Source organism: Mastigoproctus giganteus, chromosome 3, assembly GCF_048544385.1.
Source record: "Mastigoproctus giganteus isolate SK-2022 chromosome 3, ASM4854438v1, whole genome shotgun sequence".
NCBI classification, from domain to species: Eukaryota; Metazoa; Arthropoda; class Arachnida; order Uropygi; family Thelyphonidae; genus Mastigoproctus; species Mastigoproctus giganteus.
Window position 1 is genome coordinate 9,589,579 of NC_143577.1, and position 24,479 is coordinate 9,614,057.

Genomic DNA, 24,479 nt, shown 5'->3' on the forward strand with positions numbered 1-24,479 from the left:
TTAAAATAACAATCTTCAAAATAATGAAATAATTCTAAAGCAGTACAATACTTTTACAATTTCGCGGAATGCAACTCTAGCCACTTACGGTAGACTTTCAGAATAATGACACCTTCAGGGATTCAATGTATCATTATTTCGATTTTTCCGTTATCTAGAAAGTTTTATTTTTAATTTATTTAATGTAGAAATAATGAGGCTAAATAAGAAATAAAGAGACTAAGAATGCAATTTTATTAACTGTGCATAAAAAACATAAACATATTGATGATCCAATGATATATTCTGCCATTAATACACTCCTGCTTATGCTCCTTTCTATTTTATTTATTATATCAAGTTTAGTCTGTGTTTTCCACCGGGTGGAAAAGGCCCAGTTTCGAATCCCGTCAATGACACAAGGAACTTTTATGGACTTTTTTCACTCTATTGGCTGGGTTAGTCGGTCTCTGGTGTAGATAGCAAGGGTTTTTCGCCCAGCAAAACAGGCAAATCGACCAGAGAACTCATGCAATTTACAAACACAATCTACATAGGTATATGAATTAACTTTCCAGGTGACCCAAATATAATAGTTTTGATTATATCAAGTTTGTCACTAAGCTTTAATGTTCTTCTTTTCTTATCTGTATGATGTTTATTAACTTTAGGAGCCATAGTGAGGGGTTTTTAATTAAAAATAAATGTAAAACAGTAGTATAATCTGTGATACATCATAGTATCCAGTTTGATTAGATACTGTGATGTGGTTACAAAGGAACTGGATGCAAAAAAATAATTTTGATATCATATACTTGGATTTCAGGAAAGCTTTTGACACTGTTGCGCATGGAAGACTACCGTACAAATTGGAGCAGAATGGTATTAAGGGTAAGTTGCTACAATGGATAAAAGGGTGGTTGAGTGGGAGAAGACAGAGTGGTAATAAGTGGACGCTGCTCTTGTGGGTTAATGTTATTAGTGGAGTCCCACAGGGTTCAGTGTTGGGCCCACTATTGTTTTCTATATTTATCAATGATATTGATGAAGGTATATCAGGCTTAGTGTCAAAGTTTGCAGATGATACAAAGGTTGGCAGGGTTGTTAATGACAGTAATTGTGGTGTGCTACTGCAACAGGATCTAGAAAATTTGGGCAGATGGGCTGAGAAGTGGTAACTGAAGTTTAACATCGACAAATGCAAAGTACTGCATTTGGGTACAAGTAACCCCAGAGGAACATACCAACTGTGTGGTACTACACTTAGGGTGATAGAAAATGAAAAAGACCTAGGAGTAATTGTACAATCTGATATGAAGTTTTCTGAGCAATGCAGACAGGCTGCCAGGGCAGGTCTTGGGGTTTTGTCAATGATATATAGGAATTTTGCTAGCAGGGAAAAGGAGGTGATTATCCCTTTGTATAAGGCAGTGGTCAGGCCAAGCCTTGAGTTCTGCGTACAGGTCTGGAGGCCTCATTTTAGGAAGGATGTAGATTTGCTTGAGCTTGTTCAGAGAAGGGCAATAAGATTGGTGAGGGGAACGAAGGCTTAAGTTCTGCAATTTGTAGCGGCTGGAGCTAGGCACCTGTGAGGTGATCTGATTGAGGTATATAAGGCTTTGAATGGGTTCAACATGCTGAATTCTGATGGCATTCTTCTGCTTGCTCAGATTACAAACCTAAGGGGGCATAAATTAAAATTGAGGAACGACAGCTGTAGAATAGATGTGCAGGAATTTGCTTTTAGATAGTGGGTGGTTAATTGCTGGAACAAATTTCCATCTGTCGCTGTAGAAGTGATAGCTTAAATAAATTCAAGGTGGAACTTTTAAAGGGAATGATTATGTGAAGTTTTTTTTTTTTTTTTTTTGGCTGATGCTACATAAGCTCATACACTTGCTTTCTTGCATCACATGCATCTATTACTATATCAGTACAGAATTCACTTTTAAAATGGTGAACGTAAGCAAATGCAGTAATCACGCGACTTGCTGTTTTCATTTTTTGGCACTGCAAGGCATCGGCACTGTATGTAATCATCTGTTCTCAATGTGCTGTTAGTTCAAATGTTCTGTTATTTGGAGTGCCATTATTTTGAGCAGTCTACCATAGCTTCTTTTGTGAGATCAGACTTAGATTTGAACCCATGGAGAGTTATCATTCCTACCTTGGGGAGATGGGCTCTTCTGTTTAGCATTATTCATCTGTCGTACTGTTCTTATGAAATAAATTTTTAACGTAATGACTGAATTCATTAAAGAATATTGTCTGCAAACAGCACTGAAAGGTTCCATCCTTTAGTACACAAGGTTACTGTTCCACATAGGCTCTGGGATCAGCATAATATGGGCAAGTCAGCATTGTATGCATTCTGGTCTCTGTCCACAAAGATAATGATTATTTTGGTCAAGCCAATGGCTTAACATGAATCTGAGCCCTTGAACGGATATTAAAGTGCTTCCATTTGGTTAGAATTATGAGCACATTTTACATCTTTGATAAAAATAAGTGTGTTGTCCTTTTTCTGTTCCATCCCATTATTCATGCCAAATTTCACGTCATTTAAATTTTTTTTTTTTTTTTTTATATTGATTTATAGAGCCCGAATAACTCTTGGAGGGGGCAATACTTCCTCCACTTGAGATCAGCTAACCACAGCCTTAATTGTAAAGGACTTTAGAAATTCCTCCTGTCATTGATGGGTGTTGAATCTAGACCTCTTCAAATGATTGATAGTTGTAGAATGCTGATTTTGTTGCCGCAGTGCACCAGCACATTTGTAGACATAATAGATGGTTAACTATATGAACTGATTTATGACCAAAGTAGTCAGTGTCAAAATTTCCGAAAACAACAACAGCTGCTGACAAGCTTGGCCAGTGCAAGTGGATGTAATCCTAGAATAGGTGCATTTGTATATACCCTAATTATTTATTGCATTTTTGATGGACTGTAACTATTTAGGTGTTGTTGGGACTTTATTTCCATTTCTAGAGAATATCTTTGCAATTGCATGACAGTGCAGTGGTACTAAATTATCCATTGAGCATATTGTTCTATTTATGATATAGTAAAGGGAAACTTAGCATTACTCAACTCTGTTACACCTGAAGTCCATGAAGCCTTTGTACATAATTGAGTGCTATGGAATTGTACAGAAATTTATATAAAAATACAAAATGAAAAACATAAACTTATCAGAAATATAGTTTTATTTCTCATTTTGTTATTGAGAAGAGTGTTATATGGTAGAACTATTAAATTATCGTTACTATACTGATAGTCGTATGGTTGTCTCTACCCCAACCACATCTCTTTGCATGTAAAGCCACTATTTTTACTTTGTTATATCCAGTTCAGTTTCCTTGATTTCTCTATTAAAATTTTGAGACTATGTCAGAATATTCCCTATTAAACTGAATATTTACATGCTTGTAACATTTTGTTTAAAGAAAAAAACTGAAATGCACATTTTTGCAGTATACTGTTTTCTAAACTAATTTCTGATACATATACTTGTTAATTTTATCTTATACATATATTAAAGAAAATCTAATGTATTAATTTCTTTTTAGCCCAATTTGTTTTGAGATTATTGAGGAAGCACATATGACGAAGTGTGGGCATACGTTTTGGTGAGCTTTTAATTAATTTTTGTCAACTGAAGTTAGAGATTTTCTTTATTTTTATATAATAGAAATATATATTCAATCTTTGCTTGGTGACCTTGAAAAAAAATTACTTATACATTCAGGCTCCATCCTATATGGTATAGAACTATACCATACATTACATACATACACTATTGTACATAATTGAATTGAGTTGAATATCCACATGCCTTATTCCCTTTCCAATTGTTTATATAAATTTCTGAAATTTTATAGAAATTTATATTAAAATACAAAATGAAACTTAAAAAATAGAGGTCATTCTGTTATTCATCTGATGCAATTTGCTTGAGAAAAAATTGTGGCCAAATTTTAGACAATATAAGTAGTGTGTGCATGTATTTAAGCTAGAAGTAATGAAGATTGAGAAAAATTGCAATAGGGCCTACTACTACTTCATGTTACTGTACTCACTTTTATTTATATTTATCTTATCTCTTATTTAATTACCTTAATTTAATTTTGAACACTGCATTGGGGCTACTGTACTTATTTTTATGGTCTCTTAGAAAACTACTTCAATTTTCGCGGCGATGTTCTCTGGTTCCTAGAATCTCTCCTATCGAAGAGGACCCTTGTTCTAAAGATCGGAACAAAGACCTTCACGCGCCACATAACTGCCGGTGTACCTCAAGGGGGGGTCCTGTCTGGCATTCTCTTCTCAGCAATCATGGTGCCATTTGTGACCAATAAGTGCAATTGGATCACATATGCTGACAATGTCAAGCTCCTTACTAAAATATTGCCATCCAACTCGGCAGCCGAAATCACTCAGCAAATCACTAGCAAACTGCAGGACATGGCTGACTACCTCAATACCTTCAACCTCCAAATCAACCCCCTAAAATCAGCACAAATAACTTACTCTCTAAAGGGCAGCCCAACAACGTTGGAGCCTGTGCTTAACGGCTCCTCAGTTCCAAGTGTTCAAACACACAAAGATCTGGGAGTCGTCTTCGACTCCAAACTATCTTTCAACGATCACATAAACCTCATACAGTCGAGGCTGAACTCACTACGCTGGGTCGCCAAACAACAGCTGCTCCACACCACCGACCCACAACTGGTAAAAAGATACATCGTATCAATCCTTTACCCGACAATACTGTATGCTTCAGAGATATGGGCCTCGGCCACCGAATCCAACATCAAAAGAATATTCTCTGCCGAATTCTGGCTTCTAAAATGGGCCAACAGCAAACTCCACCTTCCCCCAGCTCTCAGATCAACGCAGTTAGCAGAAGCTCTTCAACTACGCAGGCTCCGGTCCTACATCGCAGAAAGAAGGCTGCTGTTCACCATCAAGATGGCCACCGGTAAAATTACAGAGCCGAACTTCTGGGATCACTGCTCTTGGCGCATTCCTCCCCCTTATCTCCGGTCGTCAGCACAGCTGCTAGCAAACCGTAACCGGCTAGTACTAACCGACAGATTCCTGCCAAAGCAAATGCTGCCCTCACTGCAAGCCATCGACGGGGACCTCCAAGAAGTGGTCAATAATAAAAAATACAGGAAGGGTATCCTCGTCGAACTGAAAATGTAAAACTGTGCCTTGTTAATAATCTGATTTATCTTTTTTCTCATGTGTATCTCTTTTGTAAATATGTTTTGTTAACCCCTGGCACCACCATGCCGTGACGGGACTAATTGTATGTCTATCATTGCTGCAATTAAAGATTCTATTCTATTCTATTCTTTCACCTTTCTTTTTAGTAAACAATTTTTTTTTTTTTCATGCACTCTTTTTAGAGTTTCCATTTAATATTCTTCCATAACTATACTTATGAATAGAAATGCAGCTTATTTACCTGTATTATATATCAGTCTTTTATAGATTGCTTAAAATATTTTAACCTTTATTTTTCTCTTCCTTGTTTTTAGATTTTTATAACATCAAATATTATTTTTCCACCTTCTATTTGATGCTCACTATTTCTTTGCAATTTATTAATGTAAAAAAAAAAAATTTTTTTTCCCCCTTATAGCTTTGTTCCTTTTAATTGGCTTATTAATTTTGCCTTTAGTTTTGGATAATTCAATGCATCTTTTAGGTTCTTCACATTCACATTTTTTTCCTATCTTCCCCCTTAATTTTTTCTCTTTTCTACTATCCTTTTCCTACTAGTTTTGGTACCTTGGGTTTTTTACAATTATATCTGTTTGCAATTTTTCACACTCTTATTATTTCTAGCTTAAATATATACTTTTATATCCTTTTTATATCCATAGAGATCTGGAAAAAGGTGAAAAGCTTGGCTAAAAAAATAATGAAGCCTCTAAGACATTAATTGAGAAAAATATTGTAAAAAAAGTAGTGTTAGTGTCACATAGTGACCCCAACGCTACTTTTTTTACAGTTGGGGTCACTATGTGACCCCACCTGGTCATCGGAAGGTTAACCTCATAAATTTTAATTTCATTAAATTTATTCTAAATTCAATAATTTCTTAATCCTTTGTTTTATCATTATTTCCTGGCATCAGAAAGAATATATTCTTGTCTCTTTCTACAGTTTTGGTGGTTGACACTTGATAACAAAATCAGGGCTGTACATTTCATATGTAAAAAAAAAAATTTTATATACTGTGATTTATTTTGTTTCTTTACTCCTTTTTATATATTTCTTTACTCTTTTTCTATATCTTTTTGCTCTATTACTTATATATATTTCTGAACTTACATATATATAAGTTCAGATATATATATATATATATATATCATCAAAACTAAAGAACAAAAATGGTCTTGGGCAGGACACATAGCTCGAAGACATGATGATAGATGGACTAAGAAAATAACAAAATGGTACCCAAGAGGAGCCAAAAGAAAACCTGGAAGACAACAACGGAGATGGACAGATGAAATTCATGAGGTTGTGGATAGTAAATGGATGGCCGTTGCACAAAACAAGGAACTGGAAAGTTGCTGGAGAGGCATTCATCCTGCAGTGGATTGAAAATGGCTGATGACGATGATACACACACACACACACACACATTTTTTTTTTGCATTTTTTTTTATAAATTGAAAGTGTAAAATCGCTGGGCAAAATTTATCGGCATCGTACTGTACAATGTATCATGCACAATCAGAGATGAGAAAGATTCTCACCCTCAAAGTAGCCACTTGTGGATGTGGGTGGTAAAGGTCTGCTGTGAAGCATTCAGTTGGTTGTTGTTTATGCCATTTACACGTGTTGGAAATTTATTATGCTAACATTTTTATTAATTGTGCTATTAATAAATTAAATAATAATTAATAATAGTGATAGCTGTGTGAATTGAATCCTAGTGCAAATGAAAGCGTGAAAAAGGCACGTCAATCTATCACATTGGAAAATAAGATGGGGGTTATATGCAAGATGGAAGCTGGCGAAAGCCGCCCTAATGTGTGTAGGGCTATGAATATGCCTCCATTGACAATTACTACCACTATGAAGAATGCTAATAAAATAAAACGATCAATGCAAAGTGGTAAGTGAAATTTTTGGTGCCCGGAACCTAACCCTGTGATTTCCGATTGACTCCATTATATAAAGGGTTCCATTTGTGCCTGTCCCTCCAGGAACCTAACCACGGTGTAAATTGAGGGCTACCTATATATATATAGGTAGCCCTCAATTTACACCGTGGTAATTATTTGTGTATTTGGTAGGGGAGTTGAGCTATCAAGTGTAATAAACATGGAAGAATTGAGACAACCTGTATGCTAAAAAACAAATTACCTGAAATAAAATGCAATTAATATGAGCATAATTATTGTAAATACCTAAAGCTGCGGGTCCTAGGATTTAATTACTTCGTCTGGGGGTCGGCAGTGAAAATCGTAGGAGCTACTGCAATAAGCCAGGTCTCTGTTTCTGTTATGATGTACATTTTATTTTTTATCTTAAAAATAATATTTTGATTTTAATTTCATTAACATTGCCATTATTGACTTAAACATGAGGCAATTGTTCAGTCATCCGTCCAGGGACCAACTGTGGTACGGTTTGCAACCCTGGACAGCCTGAGCACTACTTTATTCACCTCCATTCCAATTACTTTCTGCTGTTCTTTTTTACTACATTTCATTTCTCATGAGCAATTAGGCTGGCCGAAAGCAATATCGAGATGCTATTTCTTTACTATTGCTACTTGTTTCTTCTATTACAAAGTTGTGTTTTTTCCACACTACTTTGTTAGTTTTTGTTTCTCCCTCTGCTGGCTTTTTGCCTCATCTGTTTAATTGCTCACTTCCATGGTTACAGTTCCTATTTATGAATTCACACCCTTCCCCTCCCCACACGGGGCCACTTCTGCTGACGTATATACACCACATGTGAACATTCGGCTCTCTCATTTGGTCCCCATTGACTTACTGTCTGTATGGAATGTCTTCCGGTCCATACAGACAGTAAGTTTTCTTGTTTTGCCCCCTCTCTTAGATTTCTTTGATTTTATATTTAATTCTTTCTCCACAGGATTCTATCAGCATGAACTTATTTATTTATTATTATTATTATTTATTTTTATTTTTTAAAGTTTATTTATTCTTTTATTCTTCCTTCTGGTCTCTGTTGGGTCGGCTATGATGTATATGTATACTTTTTGCATGTTCTGTACATCATAACAGAAACAGAGATCTGGCTTATTATGGTGGCTCCTACGATTTTTGCTGCCGACCCCCAGACAAAGTAGTTAAAAGTCCTAGGACCCACAGCTAATTATGCTTATATTAATTGCATTTTATTTCAGGTAATTTGTTTTTTAGCATACAAGTTCTCTCAGTTCTTCCATGGTTATTACACCTGATATCTCAACTCCTCTACCAAGTACACAAATACACTGATAATTACCTTTTTGTCTATTTTTCATTATGGTTGCTTTCTACATTTACCTTAGTACCCCGGGTCCATAACTCAGTCTTATATATATATTTTATATATTTTAATTTCTCATTCCTGTTTACTAATACTTTCAGCAATTTTATTGCATCTTTATCATTTTTATATATATATATATATACAGGGTGTCTCAAAAATACATGGCACAACTTCAGGAATGAGTTCCTCATATGTAGATAATAAAAATATTTTATATCAACATAGTTCCGGAAATGCTTGGTTTCCGAGTTTTGAAGGTCTGCCTATGACACTTAACTGTTCACATCGCCTTATAGTAATTGTTCAATGTCCACCTTCTGCCTGAATACAGACTTCACATTGACGTCTCATGGGCTTGCAAAGACGATTCCAAATTCCTGGCATGTTTCGTATTGTCTCACAACCTGCCACAATTCGATTGCAGAGAGTTTCCACATCAGATACCGGAGTCGAATACACCAATGACTTTAAATGGCCCCACAAGAAGAAATCTAGTGGGTTTAAATCAGTGAGCATGGAGGCCAGGCAGTTGGTCCACCTCTACCTAAACACCGACCAGGAAACCTTTGATTCAGTTAATTGCGGGCTAGGTGGCTGAAATGTGCGGGAACACCATTGTGCGTGAAGTGTGCTTGTTGACGAATGATTAGTGGCGTGTCTGTCGTCCAAGAAATCGGCAAGTTGTTTTCCAGAAAGTTTCTGTATGCCTGCCCTGTGAGTTTGTTTTGGAAGTACATGGGGCCCAAATAACTTATCACCAAAAACACCCGCCCAGATGTTGAGGCTGAACTGCTGTTGGTGATGTGATGGAAGAATTGCATGTGGGTTTTCCTCAGCCCATACATACTGGTTGTGAAAGTTTTGGATTCCGTCTCGTGTGAACTGTGCTTCATCTGTGAATATCACTAAGGCAGGAAAGTGAGGAGTTGTACCACACTGCTGCAAGAACTACTGGCAGAACATTGCTTGTGCAGGGTAATCTGCTGGTGACAAGGCCTGTACCCATTGCAGATGGTAAGGATACAGTTGGTGTTCTCGCAACACTCTCCAAAAAGCAGAACGTTGAACGGCCAGTTGCATTGCTATTCTGCGTGTGCTGATTCCAGGAGTGGCATGCACAACATCCAAAATCTCCTCCTCTACTTCAGGAGTTGTAGATCTTGGTCATCCTCTGTTGGCAGCATGAGGTGTAAAGGTCCCGTGTTCACAAAGGCGGTGTTGGATACCTTCAAACGTTTTTCTGTCTGGACATCTTCGTTCTGGGAACCTTTCGTGGTACAAACGACGAGCCTCCAGAGCATTGCTGTCTGCCAAACCGTACATAAAGTGCATATCTGCTTGCTCCTGATTTGAGTACATGGTCGGAATGGAAAACCACCAGATTCTGTCAGTACCTTGTGATGAAGGAAATCACCTGCGGGAGATAAGACATTCCGGTTAATAACTTGGGAACCAAGCATTTCTGGAACTATGTTGATATAAAATATTTTTATTGTCTACATATGAGGAACTCATTCCTGAAGTTATGCCCTGTATTTTTTAGACATCCTGTATATATGTTGTTGTTGTTGTTATTTGGTTTTTAGGAGCATTAGCAGCTAAGACCATATTGCTCCAGGAACATGCGGTGCTCATTCCCTGACCTTTCCGCATCCTCCTATTTGGTAGCTCACGTGCTCGAACCCCGGTCTAATCGAGAAGCGTGTGCTACGCACTGCTGCTCCTGCCCACCTGGCTACGAAGGTGCCCCCCCCCACACACACACACACACGAGGTGTGACAATAAAGAAAGTTTCAAGAATAATTTTGTTTTTCCGTCAAAGTGGCCACACTGTAAACCGTTGCATCCTCCCGCTGTGTAGCCTGACCCCCCCACCTGCATGCAAAGGGTAAATGTCATCAGTCGTTTCAGTCATTGTACAAGTTGGTTCAGGTAAAGACGTGTTACATGAAAAATGGAACCCAATTTAGAGCAAAGAGTTGGTTGTGATAAAATTTTTGGTGAAAAGTGGTGAATCGTCAATGGATATTTATGAAAAGTTGACCAGTTTGTGGAAATGATACCATGTTGAAACCACGCGTTTTCAATTGGGCAAAAAAAAATATCAAGAACCACATGAATCTCGAAAATGCTGAGCGTTTAGGGCATCCTTCCACGACTTAACATGACGAAAACATTGTTCGCGTGCATGATCTTCTTCAAAGTGATAGGCGGTTAACCACAAGAATGACTGCCAAAAAACTAAACATTAATCGGGAACGTGTTAGATTAATTTTGACTGAAAATTTGTTGATGAAGAAAGTGTGTGCAAAGCTGGTACCGAAAAACCTTTCTCGTGAGCAAAAAGAAATTCGGTTGTGACATTCTCAGGAGATGTTGGAAAGCATTGAAAGATGTTCCAGATTTGCTTTCTCGCTTGATTACAGGGGATGAAAGCTGGGTATTTGTTTATGATCCGAAACAAAAAGGCAAAGTCAACAATGGAAGGGAGCTTCCTCGCCAAGACCCAAAAAAAGCGAGAATGTCAAAGTCAAAAGTGAAAACCATGTTAATTTGCTTTTTTGATTGAAAAGGAATCGTTTGTTTCACCTAATGAAACTGTCAATTGACAATTTTACCTTCAAGTTTTGGAAAGGCTTTGCAAGCGAGTCAACTGGGTTCAACTTGAAATTGCTTTGTTGTGGATTTTGCATTATGACAATGCTCCTGCACATTCTGCTATTGTAGTGAAAAAGTTTTTAACTTCAAAATCGATCAGAACGTTGCAGCACCCTCTGTATTCGCCTGATTTGTCACCTTGTGACTTCTATTTATTTTCTCCACTAAAAGGAGTCATTAAAGGAATGCATTTTCTGAAATTCAGAGTAATGTAATGCGGGTATTAAAACAGATACCAGAAAGTGAGTGCCAGAAATGTTACGATCAATGGATCCTACGCTGGAGTGTGTGTGTGTGTGTGTGTGTGTGTGTGTACAGTCTGAAGGGGACTGCTTTGAAGGTGATGGCCTCACATCTGTATAATTTTCAAAATAAAAGTTTTAAATGAATTATTCTCAACTTTATTGTCAACTACAACTTTATAGTGTGTGTGCACATGCGCACAAAGTATGCAATAAAGTTCCTGGACTGACTGAAAAAAAAAGAACACAAAGTGAAGGAGCTCAAAAATGGTTTTATTTTTATTCAAAGTAATCACTACCTGATTGATTGCTCTAATTTCACTGTTCTAAAAGTTACTGAAAAGAGTCAGCAAAGAGTGGTGTTCAGTTTGGCAGTTATGTTTTTTTTTTTATATTCTCAACATCCCGAAATCTTTCCTTTAAGGGCAGTTTTCACCTTGGGAAAGAGGAAGAATTTTGCTGGAGCCATTGGGAGAGTAGGCTGGATGGTTAATCTGTGCAATGCCATTTTTTCATCAGAAATGTCTTTTTTTCATCAGAAATGTCTTCATAAAAAGTGCTGAATGGCAGGGACATTGTTGTTGTTAACAAGAACCAGCTGCCTTTCTCTCAAAATCGCATCCTCACCCAGGAAATGTGAATCAATAGACTGAAGTATCTGTACATAGAACCAAGCACTGACTCTCTCTCTCCACCCCCTCCCTCCCTTCAGGTACAAATTTCTTATAAATCACACTCTGTTGAAAAATACGGTCGACATATCTCGATCCTGGACTTCTGTAAACAAAGCTTTACTAGCCTTCGTAATGATTTTGAAGTGTACTATATGCTCTGATGCTTGATCTCTGGGTTATACCAGAACTTCCTACGTTTCTCTCTAGTGTTAAATACAGTCAAAGAAATTAGGATTGTCTTGACAAGTCTGGATGATGTTTTTGCATGATGACATGCTTCTTGCTTAGTCTCATTTGTGTGGCTGTGCAGCACAAATTTTCAGACTTTCCTTTTCCCTAAACCTTGAACATCCTCATGTGGTCTTTGAACTGCTTATACAAAGGGTACTAGGAAAGTTTTGCAATATGACGCAACAATGAATCACAGGAAGCTGCTTGTTGCTGCATGTTGAGACATGTTCATACGTGCATAGTAGCCGCCACGCCAAGTCGATGGACTCAGTTATTCATTAGTAGTGAGAGTGTAAAGTGCTTGCGATGGCATCGTGGTCACGAAATGAGATAAGGACAGTTTTGCGGTATAATTTTGTGCGTGGTTTAACCATAGACCAGTGCTTAGAAGAAATGACTCTTGCACTAGATGATGATTGTCCACATCGTACAATGATATTCAGGTGGTATAGAGAATTCCAAAGGGGAAATTTCACTCTGGAGGATTCTGAGAGGCCGGGAAGGCCACGAACGTCAGTTACGGAGGAAAACGTTACTGCTGTGAGGAAAATGCTTGACGAAAACAGGCGAGTGACCTACCAACAGATAGAGGATACTTTGGGCCTAAATGCACCAGCAATTCGTTCGATTCTGAAAGATCATTTGCACGTGAAGAAACTTTGTTCTCTCTGGGTGCCGCATCAACTGACTGAAGAGCAGATGACACGACGTGTGACTTGGTGCCGGGAGATGTTAAAAAAATTTGATAAGGGACAATCTCGGTATGTGAACAACATCGTGACAGGTGACGAGACTTGGCTGTACTATTACGATCTGCCGACCAAGGCTCAAAACAAAGTTTGGGTCTTTGATGATGACGACACACCCGTAATTGTCAGAAAATCCCGATCTGTAAAGAAGAAAATGATAGCTGTATTTTTCAAATCGAGTGGAATTGTGGAACGTGTCATTTTGGACACGCAGAAGACAGTCACAGCTAAGTGGTATACTGAACAATGCCTGCCTAAAGTCGTTGGATCTATGAAGAACCTGCGGCCAAAGTCAAGAATGGACACCTGGTACCTCCATCACGATAATGCTGCAGCTCACCGCGCCAAAGCCTGCACCGAATATTTGACCACGACAGGAATGAAGCTTCTCGAGCACCCTCCCTACAGTCCAGACCTTGCTCCCTGCGACTTTGCACTGTTCCCGCATGTGAAAATGAAGCTAAAAGGGAGGTGGTTTTCCAGTGATGAGGACCTTCTACGGGCTTGGGACAACGAGTGTGCTTTACTCCCTAATGAAACTTGGCAGAACTGGTTTAAAGATTGGTTTCGGAGGATGGAGAGGTGTATTGAATGTAGAGGAAATTACTTTGAAAAAATTAAATAAACAAAGCTGTATTGCAAAACTTTCCTAGTACCCTTTGTACCATTCACACATGCATAAAAGTTTTTGATATTTATTTGTTTCTGGTCCAGATTTTCCTAGTTTAAAGCAAAATTTGATATTTATTTATTTGTTGCTGTATTGCAAATTTACTCTAAGCCTGTCAGCCTACTGGAAAATCTCTGTACCACCATCTGTTGGAGGAAGTTTCAACTATAATATACTAGTTTGTTTATTTTCAAACTCATCAAACATGACTGCAACAGCACCAGTCTGGGAACTTTGTTACTACATCTCATATGCACTCAGTGATCACTGAATTATGACTGCCTACCTAATACCTGGCGCATCATAGCCTCAGTTGCTGATGCGCCAATAAAACCCAAACCCAAACCCAAGCCTACCTAATACCATCTTGGATCATTGTTCACATGAATAACAGCTGCTGTACCTAGGCATTGACTCCACTAGATGCCTGAAAACATCTTTAGGGATCTGCATCCCTGCTACCTGCAAGGTTTTGTGTTGTAATAGATGATGGCTGAGTGTTCATACCCTTCATACCCCCTTTCCAAAACATCCCATAAGTATTCAGTTGGATTGCAGTTAGGCAAATTTGGAGGCCAGTCAAAATGGGTGATATCTTTACTGAGTTCCCCAAACCACATGTGCATAATGTGGGTCCAATAGCATGGTGCCTTATTATCTTTGAAGATCCCATTTCTGTCCGGAGAAAAAATGAAATGTGGCAGGGTATACATGGTCTTCTAAGAGCAGCCAGCAGACTTACCAATGAAATGTTTTTCATACACATCAGGGATCTTAGTTCTTGCCAGCACATTTTGCGGAAAGAACTAGACATATAAAGCAACCACTGCCACCTGTCCGGATGCTCCTGTTGCATTGATCTCGATTGCATAGTATGTTCGAATTAATATTGATCGAGATCAGTGAGCAATACCATATGGTACCGCGAGAATCGTTTAAATTTTAGCTGAGCAGTGTGCCCATTTGATATGACCTGGGGAGAACTGTCAAGTATTTGGTCTCAACTGACCAGCACTCATTTCCAGTGTCCAACCAGCATGTTCTTGATACCACAGCATTTGCTGTTGATGATGATCAGCAATGAGGAAAGGGTGTCTCCTGGGTTGTGCCATGGAATCCCATCCATCTGAGTGTGCGGCACATCATCATTTGGGGTATATTGTATTGCAATGTCAACTGTCGCACAGTGACCTGCCACTAAGCCATTCAGTGCCACCACACTCCTCACTCACTAATAATCTCCATCTTAGTAATCCTTTTACAGTTCTGTCTGAGAGGTGGTTTAACCCATTCAACACCATATATATATTCTACACACACACACAGACAGAGTATATATATTAGGTAAAGAATATTTAATATTTTATTATTATTAAAATGCTTTATTTTTTTCTTATAAGGTTTCCTCCTTTTTCTTTTTAGTCACAAATGTATTACAACAAGTCTTGAGCAAACTAGTCGCTGTCCAAAATGCAATTTTGTAGTAGATAAAAAGGACAGTATATTTCCCAACATTTTTTGTAAGTATGTTGTTGTTATCCCTTTGCCTTATAAACAAATCTTTAAAAATTTTATATTTAGCACTAATTTTTATATATTAGTTAGAATGTTATTGGCAATACAGTATCTCTTAAGTTAACATATCCAGGATTTGTCTTTTAATTTGTGAGTGACACACACACACCCACACCCACACACACACACACACACACACACACACACACACACACACACACACACACACACACACACACACACACACACACACACACACACACACGATACATTTCATGTTAATAGTTGTCTACACGATTTACATTGTGACCTTTTATTAACTGTGTTATTAGTACTCCTCACTGCCTTGTTAAGGCACCAGTTTCATTTTTTTATTCTGAAGTGCATGCACTCTCTCAATTATCCTGTATTGTATGTTTTTATAATATTTCAGTTCATATTGCAAAATGCAGTGCATGCCACTTGTGATCATGGATAATGTTATCATTCATGTAATACCAGTATCACTATATTCATGTAATATCACTTTTATGAAGTCCCAATCAGTTGTATATATATATATATAGAAATAACAATGTTTACCGTAATCAGCACTTTGGGGTTTTTTTTTTTTTTTTTTTGGACAGATTGTTGGTGTTCCTGAAAGACAGTACTATATCTGTACTTCTACCAATCTAACTGCTTTATGGTCCAGCATTAACCCTTTTCTCATTCTTGATTTGATATATGTTTTTATTTGTTTTTAATGGTGTGGGTGGATTTTCAGAAACATTGTGTCAGTTTTACTTTTATTGAAGGCTAACTTTTTCAAATAAATAGTGGACAGTCAAATTAAAGTATTTTATATTGCTTGTTTTTGATGTTTTCTTTCTTCTACTTCCATCTTTTTATGTACACATTTCTGATTTCCATCAGTAACGCTGAAAAGCTGCATTCTTGTTTCATCAGTTATTGTTATCTATTAAGTGTCTCAAAATGATTACAATAAGTGGTATCTTCTGTATACTAATATAGTAGCATATGAGACAACAAAATAGTATTATATCACTTGATGTCTTGCCAGATTGGATATGTGTGTGTATGTATGTCTTCATCTAAATGCCAGCAAGTGGTGCTTGACAGTAGCAGAGCATAATATGATTGTCTTAGTGCATTTTGCAAACTTTACATGGAAATATAAAAGATTATGCAAACTTACCACTATGTTACGAGGACCGGTATGAAAATAATGCCTCCTTATTTTTTGCTTTCAAATGTGTTGCCGCAGACAATTTCGTGTGTCATTGAGTGCTCACTAGAGGTCTCTAGTTTCACTATACTGAGTGGCACTTTGATTGGTCTCGTGTGTGCAGCATATGGATAGTTCAAAATGATGGATGCTACAGATATATGTATCAAACAAAGAGTGGCGATTGAATTTCTTACCAAGGAAGAACTGATGCCTATTGAAATCCATACGTGTCTCAAAAATGTTTATGGTTACAATACTGGAGATGTGAGTACAGTTGGACGTTGGGTAGATACATTAAGATTGGGGAAAGTGCCTACATTGTTTACAAGCCCCAAAGTGGCCGGCTGGTAACATCATTGACAACAGACAACAATAACCGGATCGACGCACTGATGAAAGAGGACTGCTGCATCACAACATGCGAATTGTGCGATGTTGTAGATATAGGAACACTTGCTGTGATAACCATCATAAAGGAACTAGGCTGCAACAAAGTTTGCGCCCGATGGGTCCCGACAATGCTGACACATGAGCAAAAAGAAGCCTGGAAAGTCATCTGTACAGAACTTCTCCAGTGCTATGAGAGTGAGGGAGAGGTTTTTCTTTCACACATAGTCACAGGTAACAAAACCTGTGTCTGCCATTATGGCCCTGAAACAAAGAGACAGTTGGAGAGAGAGAGAGAGATCCACCAAAATTCACTGCAAAAAAGACAGCCTTCTGTTGGTAAAGTCATGGTAACAGTGTTTTGGGACAAAGATTGGCTTGCTTGTGGTCTTTTTGGACCATGGCACCACAATCAACTCAGATCGATATGTGGAAATGTTGATAACGTTGCAAGCCTGTATCTGTAGAGTTTGACTAAATAAAAACCTCAATGAGGTTCTTTTTCTCCATGACAATGCATGACCCTACACCAGTCTGCACACAATTGAGGCCATTACAAAACTGGGGTGCACTATTCTTCCTTGCCCCTCTTATATCCTGCATCTTGCCCCTTCTGACTATCACCTCTTTGACCCGCTGAAGGAGGCACTCTGTGGGACCCATTTTGTGGATGGTGACCAGCTCAAGCAGTGTTTGTGAGGCCCTCCGGAGCAACAGTAAGACTTTTACAGATTGTGGAAGTGCACAGAAAATGATGGTGACTTTGTGGAAAAATAAGTGTTTATTAATGATTGAGGATTAATTGCTTTAATAGGCATAGTTGTAGGAATTAAATTTACTGAGTAAAAAATAGGAAGCATTACTTTCATACTGCTCCTCGTACATTAAATGTGTGGCTCAGATTAATGGTCCTGCAAGTCTCAGATGTTAGGTGATCCTGTTAGATATTGCATTTTGTATAATAATGTATTAAATGATTTTATGTTATTTTATTATTATTTTTTTTATGCTGACTCCAAACATAAAAGCTATTATAATCTTTAGAAATATGGTCCTGGATGAGAGGTATCCCATGGTCAAGTGATCTGAGTGTGTCTTTGAAAACTTTTTTTTTTTGACCAAAGAGATGATGATACAGTAGCATATGAGACAACAAAATAGCATTATATCACTTAATGTCTTGCCAGAAAGTGAGGCTTGACAGTAGCAGAGTGTAGTATGATTCTGTTACTGCATTTTGCAAATTTTACATGGAAATCACAAAGATTATGTAAAATTACTGCTGTAATACATTAAACATGTGGCTGGATTAACAGTCAAGCACGTCTCAGATGTTCCTGTTAGGTGATCCTGTTAGATACGTGCATTTACATTTGTGTAATAATATATTAAATGATTTATGTTATTGTCATCATTATTTAATATTATTATTATTTTTTTTTTACTTTTATATATATTTTTTTATGGTGACCCCAAACACAAAAGTATTAGGATCTTTAATAATGTGGTCCATTCCATGTCTTCCAAAACATTTTCCTAGAAAGGAATGATCTTTTCTTTTTGGTTAAAACTTTATTCATTTAAGTTATAAAGTTTAACAAATTTCAGCCTTACAAATATTAAGTGGAGTTGGGAAAGAAAGATATCTTTCCTTTTTTATTTTTCTTATTCACTGACTCACGTAACTTAACACCACTTGGCCACTTGTAGCATTACTCCTGTCTCTGAAGGGGCTAGTAATAAAAAGTGCTAAGATCAAGGATCAGAAATTCTTCTCACATGTGAATGCAAAAAAGAAGAGAAATCAAATAGGTTCCTTGACTACTTGTGGTGGAAAGCCTTTAGAAACTTCTGCTTTCAATACTTTAGGCTTTAGATGCTTCTCAATGATGTTAACAGTCAGAAATAAGCTCTAATCTTTGGGGAATGTTAAGGAGTCAGAATTGCTACGAAATAAATGATATAGTGATCTGAAATAAATGTTTGTTAGAAAAGATTAAAGGTGAGCAAAGCTCTATGGGTTGATAATATATATTTTGTTATAATTAAGAAGGCTGCATGTGAATGTATAAAACCACTGGGAATGTTAATGAGAGCAATTTTGGACACTGGGAAGATGAACCCCTTTGGACTAGGAAGTGCTGATGATCCCCTTTGGACTGGGAAGCACTGATGTCTCCCAGTACACAGTCTGTGCTAAAGAGGAGTTAAGTAATTATAGGCAAGTGAGTTTGACTTTTGTGATAGGGAAATTCATGGAGTCTCTGGTTAAGGATGCAACTGAAGACCATCTCAAGAATAATATCAAATAGATTATAGCATAGGTTTGTTAAGGGGAGGTCATGCCTGCTATGATGTAGACATTAAAACAGTTGGATGCAAGTAACAGTCTTAACATTGTATCTAGACTTTAGTGAGGCCTTTGATACCATTTGTTATGGAGGGCTGCCATATAAACTGAAAGAAGTTTTACTGATAAAATCTTGCTCTGGACTGCAAGAGACAAATGGGTTGCCAGAAATGGTCAGTCTTCAGAGTGGATCATTGTAAAAAGTGGGATCCATCAGGTTCGTTAATAAGGTGGCATCGTTTTAAGTTATATCTCATATTGTGAATACCTTCACAACGAGTTGCCATGATATTGCATTACTTCGAATAAGTAACGCTTCACCTAAGGAGTTACTTATTTTCAGATAGGTACCACCACCCAGACGGCACCGTTTCAGGGCTATTTGGCCCTTCGGTCGGTGGGTGGGTACCCAAGTGATGCAATGATGACAAAACAGTTATGAAGTATAACTCCACAATATGAGAGATGCCTGATGGTGTATGATGTATTTAGACTAAGATGCATTTAGGGCTAAAATTTGCTCGCAGCTTGAGGCTTTAGCCCTAAATGCATCCCACCCTCAGGCCTTAAAAATGCTTGGATCAGTTGTGTACATGGTTTGAAAAATGGCAGCTAAAGTTTCTAAATGGAAGGTTATGCATTTGGTAAACAGAAATCTTGGAGTTATGAATAAGCTAGAGAGAGAGAGAGAGAGAGGAGCTAAAAGCAGTTCAGACAAAAAAAAAAAGTTATGATTTAATCCGACGTGGAACTTTCCATGCAATGTAAGGCTAGGAAGGCACATGGTATCTGTGTATGATTTATAGGACCTTTTCCAGTAGGGATAAAGATGTTATTTTTCCACTAAGATGGTGGTTAGACTGAATTTAGAATATTTTCTTCACTTCTGGAGACTATCCCTAAAAAAAAGTAGAAATTCTGGAAAGGATTCAGTGATGAGTGCATATCAATACACATATGAATGGCTTAAGAGTTGTGCGTGTTGACAAGTTCCACAGCTAGGCATCTAAGGAGTGATCTGAGGAGTGATTATAAGGTGTTGAAGGGATTGAATAAATTGAATGAGGAAGGTCTGTTCTTCCTCATATGTGAGATAGGGGGACAAATATAAAATATCAGGGAATAACTGAAGATCAGATTCACGAAGTTCACCTGTGGGGCAATAGTTTTTTGAACATTGGAATAAGTTTAGAATCTCTGCCTCCAAATATGGCAGAGAGCCTGAATACGTTGAAATGGGAATTAGATGGTTATTTTGTTGGAATGGGAATAGTATGAACATTCTGTTTTATTTTATTTATTTATTTAATTAAAAGTCCACTTCCTTGCATTATTTGGCCTTACTATTACCAAAATACTAATAACATTTTTTACAACTATTTTCAAGCTTTGGTGTAGACAGAAAATGAAGCTGAATATTTTTATATAGCCATTTGTGATATACAGTGGACCCCCGCTTTACGACATTAATTCGTTCCAGAGACACCATCATATTGTTCCAGACACCATCATATTACCATCATGTTGAGAATATAAAATATCATAACGTGAACCCAATAACACACTGTTTTTTTGATAATTCGTTCTAAATCCTCGGAAGTTGAAATTTTTGCTATATAACTAAGCTATTTATCTCTGTAAAAGGTGATTTTTATAACAGAAATTGTATTAGTTTTATATAGAATACTGAATACCATATTTTCCAGTGTATACCATGCGCCTTTTATCTCGCCCTAAAATTGTGGTGCATCTTATACACCGGAATAAACAGTAGAGCATGATACAAGTTAAAAAAAAAAAAAAAAAAATGCTGATGGTGCCACACATTTTTACTTATCCCCCCCCCCCCAAATGTTGTTTAAAATGATAATTGATAAGGTAACTACCATCAGAGGTAAAGGGAAGGGTTTTTGTTTTCGTAAAGGCGACTATGATGGTCTGAGACAGTATTTAAATTCTATACAGTGGGACCAACTGATGATGTTACCAACAGCAAACTCAAAATGGGAAGCATTCAAGGAACTAATCTTGGAGGCTACCAGGCTTTACATACCAACTAAGAAATATTGTTCAAGGTTTAGGCCTAAATGGTTGTCAGGTGAACTAATGAGACATGTGGCAGAGAAGAAAAATGCATGGGATACATACAAATTAATGGGTGACATGGAAGCCTACGATAGATATAAGTTGGTCTGTAACCAAGTCACAAAGGAGATCAGGCAGGCAAAGGCAGACTATGAAAAATCCTTGGCAAAGGATGCAAAGAAAAACAGAAAAGAGTTCTTTACATACTGAACTCGAAAAGGAAAGGGATGAATCAGATTGGTCCACTGGATATTGATGGTTCAACAGTTGAGGATCCTGCTCAGGTGGCTAACAATCTAAACGAGTATTTTGCATCTACATTCACGCATGAGGAGTTATTCAGGAAGGAGAATGATGTAGGTAAAGTAAACATTGGCAGTGAGCTGGATGATTTTGTAATAACTGAGAGGAAAGTGGAGGAGAGATTGTTGAGGATAAACATAAAAAAGGCACCTGGGGTGGATGGGATCTATCCAGTTATATTAAAGGAGGCAGCAAAGGAAGTAAGCAAACCCTTAGCCATAATTATGAGAGCTTCCTTGGACTCAGGGGAGGTACCTATGGACTGGAGATGTGCAAATGTGACCCCAATTCACAAAGGAGGTTCAAAGGCTGACACAAGTAATTATAGACCTGTTAGTTTAACTTCTGTTCCAGGTAAATTAATGGAGGCACTGGTTAAAGAAGCACTGCAGGATCATCTAGACAAGAATTCAGTTATAGCTCAGACGCAGCATGGTTTTGTTAAGGGCAGGTCTTGCCCTTAACAAAACCATGCTGATTTTGTTTGATTTGATTGGATACTATGATGTAGTCACAAAAGAACTGGATGCAGGGAATAACTTTGATATTATATATTTGGATCTTAGAAAGGCTTTTGATACTGTTGCACATGGAAGACTGCTGCACAAATTGGAGCAGTGTGGCATTGGAGGCAAATTGCTGCTATGGATAAGGGGATGGTTGAGTGGCAGAAGACAGAGAGTGGTAATCAATGGACACTGCTCAACGTGGACTAATGTTATTAGTGGAGTTCCTCAAGGTTCAGTGTTGGGTCCGTTGTTGTTTTCGGTGTTTATGAATGATATTGATGATGGGATATCAAGTTTAATGTCCAAGTTTGCAGATGATACAAAGGTTGGCAGGGTCGTTAAGGACAATACTGATGCTATGCTGCTGCAACAGGATCTGGAAAGGTTGAACAGATGGGCTGAGAGGTGGCAAATGAGGTTTAACATCGACAAATGTAAAGTGCTGCATATGGAAAACAGTAACCCCAGAGCAACGTATCAACTCTGCGGTACTACACTGACAGTGGTGGAGAATGAAAAGGACCTGGGGGTAATTGTGCAGGCAGATATGAAGTTCTCTGAGCAGTGCAGACGAGCTGCAAGAGTAGCTCATGGTGTCTTGTCAATGATATACAGGAATTTTTCTAGCAGGGATAAGGAGGTGATTATTCCCTTGTATAAGGCAATGGTAAGGCCACATCTTGAGTACTGTATACAGGTCTGGAGGCCTCATTTCAAGAAGGATGTAGAGCTGCTGGAACGGGTACAGAGAAGGGCAACAAGATTAGTAAATGGAACAAAGGGTTGCTCTTACGAAGAAAGGCTTAAGTTTTGCAAATTACAGAGTCTGGAGACTAGGCACCGGCGAGGTGATCTGATAGAGGTGTATAAGGCTTTGAATGGTTTGAGCATGCTCAATGCCAATGGGATTCTTCATCTTTCTCAGAATAATCACCTCAGAGGGCATAAATTCAAATTGAGGAAGGACGGATGTCGGATAGATGTGCGGAAATTTGCCTTTGGCCAGCGGGTGGTTGGTTGGTGGAACCGACTTCCATCACTTGTTGTTGAAGTTGATAGCCTAAACAAATTTAAAGCTCAACTGGACAGGTATTTCGAACGAACGGAGGGGTGAAATGGGAGTGGGTTTTTTTTTTTTTTTTTTTTTTTTGGCTGATGCTGAATAAGCTTGCTTTCTTGCATCATATGCCTCTGCTAATGCTAATGCTAATAAACATTAAAAAAACAAAAATCGTAATTTTTATTTAACTTACATTGGAAAAGCTGTGTCAATGGTGGTGTGGCGATGGAGCTGGAAGAGAATATTTTACCATCAAGATATCAGAACAACCTTCAGGATCTGGTGTTCTTTCTGATCGCTGCCTCTTGCTATGGTATAAAAACTGTCCAGAGTGGTTTGCTTTTGGCGCTTTCTCTGAAGGTTCTTGAAATGACTTAACATCTGATCTTCAAATTTGCAGGTCATCAATTCAGTGGTTTCAATATCTGGATTTTTTCTTACTGTCCTCTTCCCAATATCCCACGCAGCAAACGTCCTTAATTTCTTGGGTTGTTGCTACACAGTCATCCTCCTCATGTTTCTCATCTCCACTGTCATGCTCGCCCATCTGCTCTAATTTCTGGAGCTCCTCTGTTGCCAACTCCCTTCCATGGTCTGTAATTAACTCCTCCACATCTGCCGCATCAATCTCTAGAGCCAAGGACTCACCAAGAGTGATAATTTCCTGCTCTAGAACACCTTCAGCTTAAAATCCTTCAAAACCATGGATGACAGAAGGCCATAAGTTCTTCCAGGCTGCATTGAGGTACCAAGCTGAAACTTCTTTCCAAGAACTGACAATCATTTGTACACAGTCTAAGATGTTAAACTTGGTCTTCCAGAATTCCTTTAAGGTGATGGCTCTGTCTCCTGAAGTCTCTTCAAAACACTTCGCAAGCATCTTCTTTGTGTAAATTTTTTTAAAGTTGGCAATCACTTGCTGATCCATTGGCTGAAGCAGAGGGGTGGTATTTGGTGGGAGAAATTTGACAGTAATGAAGTTAAATTGCTCCTCCAGAGATCGGGCAAGTTGGGGATCATGACCTGAAGCATTATCCAAAATTAACAGTGCCTTTAAAGGAAGTTTGTTTTTTTCTAAGTAACCTTTGACTGAAGGACAAAACACTTCAAATACCCATTCATTGAAGAGGTGTCTTGTCACCCAGGCCTTCTTGTTACACTGCCAAAAGACACCCAAACTTATTTTGATGACCTTTTGCTGTTTAAACACTCTAGGAGTTTCTGAGTGGTAAACCAACATTGGCTTAAGTTTAAAATCACCACAGCCATTGGACCCTAATAGCAGAGTAAGCCTTCATAG

At 38.0% G+C, this 24,479-nt stretch overlaps 1 protein-coding gene across 1 annotated transcript in view; it reads left to right on the forward strand.

Moving 5' to 3' along the window:
- The window catches only part of LOC150087657 (E3 ubiquitin-protein ligase COP1-like), a 191,087-nt gene that overhangs the window by 18,309 nt on the left and 148,299 nt on the right, over positions 1–24,479 (forward strand). The window contains exons 2-3 of the mRNA XM_090369904.1: positions 3,555–3,614; positions 15,162–15,259. Coding sequence (XP_090226030.1) covers positions 3,555–3,614; positions 15,162–15,259 — 158 coding nt within the window. The remainder of the gene's footprint in view (positions 1–3,554; positions 3,615–15,161; positions 15,260–24,479) is intronic.